The 6,775-nt window shown below is 42.8% G+C and overlaps 1 protein-coding gene across 1 annotated transcript in view; it reads left to right on the top strand.

Moving 5' to 3' along the window:
* The window catches only part of EGR2 (early growth response 2), a 3,995-nt gene extending 980 nt beyond the window's left edge, over positions 1 to 3,015 (top strand). The window contains exon 2 of the mRNA XM_063961820.1: positions 135 to 3,015. Within this exon, the coding sequence (XP_063817890.1) occupies positions 135 to 1,273 (1,139 nt within the window). The 3' untranslated portion in view covers positions 1,274 to 3,015. The remainder of the gene's footprint in view (positions 1 to 134) is intronic.
* The last annotated feature ends 3,760 nt before the right edge of the window (positions 3,016 to 6,775 follow it).

Raw genomic sequence — 6,775 nt, 5'->3', positions numbered from 1 at the left:
TTGCAAATATTGTATGTACTCTAATAATATACAAAAGGTTCATCAATGATAATATGATGTGTTATAGAGAAGAAATGCATATACTGTAGACTTATTTTATTTATACAATGTATTAAATGGTCTTTTATTCGCAGATGGAATGATCAATGTGGATATGAGCAGTGAGAAGAGGTCACTGGATCTGCCTTACTCCAGCTACCCGTCTGCTCCTCGCAACCAGACTTTCACCTATATGGGCAAATTCTCCATTGACCCCCAGTACCCCGGGGCCAGCTGGAATCCGGAGGGTTTCTTTAACATTGTCAGTGCTGGCATCCTAGGGGTCACGCCTTCTTCATCCTCATCTACAACTTCTTCCAGCGGCTCCTCTGTGTCCCCCAACCCTCTCCCCAACAGTCTGAGTTGCAGCATGGCCCACAGCCAGAGTGACCTGGAGCATATGTACTCCCCACCGCCCTACTCCAGTTGTGCGGAGATCACCGGGTATCAAGACAGCTCAGCCTTCCTCAGCACCTCCACGGGCACCACGCTGTCCTACCCACCTCCTTCTTACCCTTCCCCCAAGGCAGCCTCTGATGGCACCATATTCAACATGATCCCGGACTACCCAACTCTCTTCCCACCCCAGTGCCAAAGAGACTTGCACTCTATGACTGAGAGCAAACCCTTTCCTTGCCACCTGGACTCTGGCATCAGGGTGCCCCCACCTCTCACCCCTCTCTCCACCATTAGCAAATACAACCTGGGAGGCACCAATCATGAAGGACTGCGAATGCCCAGCGCCTATAGCCCCCAGAATCTGCCCCTGCGACCCATCCTCAGACCCAGAAAATACCCCAACCGCCCCAGCAAGACTCCAGTCCATGAGAGACCATACCCCTGCCCGGCTGAAGGGTGCGACCGCCGCTTCTCCCGTTCCGATGAGCTGACCCGGCATATCCGCATCCACACCGGCCACAAGCCCTTCCAGTGCCGTATCTGCATGAGGAACTTTAGTCGCAGCGACCACCTGACCACACACATCCGCACCCACACTGGGGAAAAGCCCTTCGCCTGTGACTACTGCGGTAGAAAGTTTGCGCGCAGTGACGAACGCAAGAGGCACACCAAGATCCACTTGCGGCAGAAAGAGAGGAAGAGCTCGGCCGCGACCGGCGGAGCCACCGCGGTAACTACCGGTGGCGCAGTGCATGAACGCCCCCTTAGCCTCAGTCCTTGCTCTGCGGGCTCTGCCAGCGGCCAGATGGGACAGTGTCCCAATAGGACATCCTAAAATCGTACAGACACGGGACAAGGTGTGTAATGGAATAATAGATAGCACTGCCATTCCGGGGCCAATGCCAGTATACACAGACTTACGGCAGCATTTGGTCCTAAGTGGAGAGGATGCTGGCTCAGGTACTGCCCAAAGACTTCTGCTATTGTAAATTTGAGGCAGAGACGTGATTGTTGAATGTTAATCTCAGCAGGGAGGCCAGGGGTATACTTTGTGCTACAGAGGGTAGGTGTCCTGTGTTACAGTGACTCAGTGGGGGCACTGCCAGCTCTGACACCTGTTGGACTTCCCATCGGTACAGACTAGCACTACAGCTCAGACACAATACAGGGAAGTGGGAAAAAGTACAACAAAGCCAACTACAAATAATAAGAACAATAATAATAGTTTAATAATAATACTACTACAGTATTAATAATAAAATACCATTGAATCCCAGATATAATCAGTCAGGAGGTCAAGTTTTGCAATGCATGATCTCCACTTAAATGTTTCTTCTAAACAATGGTGTGTAATGTTTGCATTCATCCCATGTAACGTTTGTTATACTTTCTACTAACTATAGTTTCTTGTGTGAGTTTTATAATGTTTTACATTCAGGAAAAGAGTGACATGGTAACTTTGAGAGGTGTCTCATTTACCCTGGAACACCAGAAGTAGCCATGTACCTCCTGCACTTTATCCTCATCATAACTGCTCTGGGCAGGCGGTGTGATATGAAAGGGTTACCCTTGGATCTCCAGCCTTATATGTTACTTTTTTTCTCTAGTCAATGAACCAATACAGTGTGACAGCACAAGGGGCCGCATCAAGGGTTGGCACCTCCGTATCTCATATCTCCCAACATGACCCTCTCCAGGAGGGACAGAATGCTCTGTTCCTGGACTTTTCACCTAATGTATGATTGCCATCACCTGTGCTGAACAGGTTAATGGATAAGAACGGTGTTCCACCACAGGTGAGAGCAATCATACATTAGGAGAAAAGTCCAGAAACAGAGTATTCTGTCCCTCCTGGAGAGGGTGATGTTGGGAGGTATGGTGTCTCTTACACAAACCCGGAGGACTGCTTTTATCCACATTACACCTGCACTGTATTGTTGAACTTGCACTGTGTTTTCAGAGCTCTCACCATTGGAAAAAAAAGGGTACAATTTGTGATTTATGTTATGTCAGAGGCCAATAGGTTAATTTATTTAATGAGTGTAAATAAATGCTATATGTTAGGCAGCATGAATTTGTCTCAAGCAGTGTTTTGGTGCCTTGTATAATGTAGTCAGACAGTGCCTGCATGTATATACAGGTTGCCTTATCAATGAGGAGAATGGTCCCATACCACTTATATAGCAGAGCTGTACATTACTGCCAGTTAATATTTGGGAATTTTCTAGAATCTATATTTTTGTACGCACTGTTTTGTGGCTCAGACGTGTTAACTTTGTAGTACAGATTTTAAAGTTAAAATAAAAAAAATGTACAGGCAAAATCATATTGTTGGGACTGAATGGTGTCAAATAACTCAAAGGGGGATATTTATTTGTTTGAAACATCAGTTGGGTGTCTGTTTTTTCCTATCTAATAGACAAGAAAAAACAGACACCCAACCGACTTTTCAAACATTTGAATTTCCCCCAAAGACTTTAATAGGTAGTGATAACTTTATTAAAAAAAACACAGTCACTAACTGGACTTAAGAGATGTATTCAAAGAGTGTTTGTAAATAAACTCTTTTCAAATATACAGCCAAGTTGTATTCTGTGTCACTGTTATCTTACTATATGGTCAAAACAACTAATTATTTAAAAGTGGTAAAATATATTAACCTTTTTTGTCATTAATAAAACAGGTTTCTCAAAAATATGAGCAACGTAGGAAATAAGGTTGAACATAACTGCTTCCAATATGTCCAGGTAGATACAACCATGTGGTTAAACTTGAAAAACAACAAAATCAAACAAGAAGTTTAGAGTTCTAAATTTAAATGCACAGATACACCAGTTTCCACACTCTCCACTGATTGTAGGGATTCAAACTTCATGATTAATGTCTCTTAATGAAACTTGCTTAATTGTTTTATGCTGTGCAGTATGTTGCAGTATGAAAGATGTGCAATTTGATTTATAGAAAAACAGGATTAAACAATAAGGCAGAGTCTCCCAAACTCCAAAATTACAGTCTAGGTTTTAAGGATATCTATGCTTGAGTCCAGTTGGTAAATCAAATTGACAGAGGTGTTAAGTCACCTGTGCTCAAGCATGGATATCCTCAAAACCTGGACTGTCATGGGAAAAACTGTGCAATTAAGTCATGTAAAATGTTCCACCAAATATGTACAACAATGTGACATAAAGGTCACAATAACGGACATGAGTATTTACTCACCTTACACACTATTTACATGGTTCAGTGTTGAAGATCATTCCCAGAAGATCACACCTTTATCAATGACCCACTTGCATCCATTATTGTTTACCCTCCTCCTGTGGTAATGCAATAGAGCAGGCATTCCCAACCTCAGTCTTTAAGGTACACCAACAGTTCAGATTTCAGTGCTATCCATGCTTGAGCACAGGTGACTTAATTAAGTTATTTTGACCAACTGTGCTTAAGGGGCCCTACTCATTTGACGATGCGCCGCCGAGGTGCCCGACGGCCGAAACGGCCGACGAGCGACCCGGCGGCGGGGGGGCAGTGACGGGGGGAGTGAAGTTTCTTCACTCCCCCCGTCACGCGGCTGCATTGAAGTGCAGGCAAATATGGACGAGATCGTCCATATTGGCCTGCATGCACAGCTGACGGGAGACCAGCGATGAACGAGCGCGGGGCCGCGCATCGTTCATCGCTGGAGTCTCCACACTGAAAGATATGAACGAGTTCTCGTTCACTTATGAACGAGATCGTTCATATCTTACAGAAAATCGGCCAGTGTGTAGGGCCTATAAGTCTTGGGGACCGAGGTTGGGAATGCCTGTAATACAGACACTAAGATGATGTTTCTTTTAAATGAAACAATATAAAACCAAACTAAAACTGATTAATGTTCATTATAAAATAAATAAAAGCTGTTGCAAAAGATTATTGCTCCATAAAGCCAAATCAAAACTGCTCATTCAAACTTAGAAACAATGATTTGATTTAGTAGTTCTCAATTCCAGTCTTCAAGTAAGCCCCAACAGGTCATGTTTTCCGGGTTTCTTTAATCATGTACAGGTGAGTTAATCTATTTTGCTGGGTCAGTAATTATCCAACCTTTTTCTAGAAATAGAAATCATGAAATTACAGGATGACCTATTGGAAGTAATTGAGGACCGAAGTTAAGAACCACTGATTTAGTGAAATGTTTATGCAGAAAGTGTCATTGAAGTTAGATTTCATTGTATAGGTGAACGTCATCCACCTGGATAGTAATGTATCACTGATAATGCATGTTTTAAGGCAGTGCTTCTCAAACTCTGTCCTCTAGTTATACTAATAGACCAACAATATACTGGTAGGTTAATTGGCTCCTGACAAAAAAATAAAAATAAATAAATAAATAACCCTAGTATGTACATGTGTTTAGTACAGATTACATGGGCTACGTGGTTCTTATCTGCCATCAAATTCTATGTTTCTATGTTAGGTTTTAAATATATCCATACATGAGTACAGGTGACTTAATTAATACCTCAGTGATTCTGAGCTAATCATCCATGCTCAAGCATGCATATCCTTAAATGCTGGACTGCTAGTTTAAGAAGCACTGGTTAAGGGATACTGTATAGTTTTTGTCATCCTCTGTTCAGAAGCTCCCAGTTCATGGTCTATGCATACCTCCCAACATGACCCTCTCCAGGAGGGACAGAATGCTCTGCTCCTGGACTTCCCTCTAAATTTATGAATTCCATCACCTGTGGTAAAACACCTTTCTTAACCATTAACCTGTTCAACACAGGTGCCAGCAATCATACATTAAGAGAAAAGTCCAGAAGCAGGGCATTCTGTCCCTCCTGGAGAGGGTCATGTTGGGAGGGGGATCCGGTCTGAAGATCGACAGTGTCTAGGTCGACAATGTTTAGGTCGACCACTATAGGTCGACATGGATGGAAGGTCAACAGGGTTTCTAGGTCGACATTTGCTAGGTCGACAGGTCTAAAGGTCGACATGAGTTTTTCACATTTGTTTTATTTTTTTTATTTTTTCATACTTAACGATCCACGTGGACTACGATTGGAACGGTAAAGTGTGCCGAGCGAAGCGGTAGCGGAGCGAAGGCACCATGCCCGAAGCTTGGCGAGCGGACGCGGTGCACTAATTTGGGATCCCGGTCACTCTACGAAGAAAACGACACCAAAAAAAAAAAATTCCTCATGTCGACCTTTAGACCTGTCGACCTAGCACATGTCGACCTAGAAACCCTGTCGACCTTCCATCCATGTCGACCTAGTGACTGTCGACCTATAGTGGTCAACCTAAACATTGTCGACCTAGATACTGTCGATAAAACGAACCACACCCGTTGGGAGGTATGGTGTATGTTACAGAAGTAAGTTATCTTAAATGCATGAACTGGTTATTAATCCACCTGGATTCACATAGGAGATTCCTGAATATACAGTATATCTTGATGGGTAGGCCTACCATAATATCCCTTTAATATGGGACACCTGTGATTTACACAGGTTCTGTGGCTGTTTAAAACCAGATGAAATGCAGGCTTGTGGTCAGCCAGCCACAGAACTGTGTAATTTTATCCCAGATTAAAGGGATATTATGGCAAACCAATTGTTGGGGATATTTGATGATTATCACAAGCTGGGGAAATTTTTATAACTATCTCCTTTTGATTTAGTGAAATTCTGAAAAGTAATTTTAGGAAATCAGTAAGTAATGAATCTGCTAAGAAAAGTTTGACTCAATTTTATATACATAAAAGAAAATATTTAATGGGTAATCAGAATACACTTTCTTTATTTTTAGGTTTAAAATTAAGATTTGCCTGTGCAACAGACTTCCGACCACTATGTGTCAGTAACACAGCAGTTGTTGAATAATAACATTGCATACTCTTATGTACAATAAGCTCAAGTATGCAGATGGAAACTAGTTCAATATACTGCATATGTTGCAAGCCTACCAACCTGACTCATTCTCACTAGTTTAAGAGGCAGTGGTCCATAGTAAACTGGTTTATATATTATGTTATGCGGTGTAAAGTTGGTAGGGTTTGGGAAAGTGATATTTACTTGTTTTCCTCACTTATTCACACTTTACATCCCATGAATCCCTGAAAAAAGCATCAGTATGAACATAGGGGGTAACTTAGATCTCATTGCTGCTGTGCGTTTTCACATAGTGGGTGATCCGGAACTAACTGCGCATGCACCGCAATGCGCACGCGTGTTGGACAACAACAAAGTACATCGCTGGTCAGCGATGGGATGATGCGAGAAATCCGTTCACACGAGCGTTCGCAAGGTGATTGACAGGAGGAAGCCGCCTGTGGGTGGTAACTGACCAT

Source organism: Pseudophryne corroboree, chromosome 3, assembly GCF_028390025.1.
Source record: "Pseudophryne corroboree isolate aPseCor3 chromosome 3, aPseCor3.hap2, whole genome shotgun sequence".
NCBI lineage: Eukaryota > Metazoa > Chordata > Amphibia > Anura > Myobatrachidae > Pseudophryne > Pseudophryne corroboree.
Note: the sequence above shows the minus strand (reverse complement) of the source record. Positions and strands in the feature narration are given on the sequence as shown.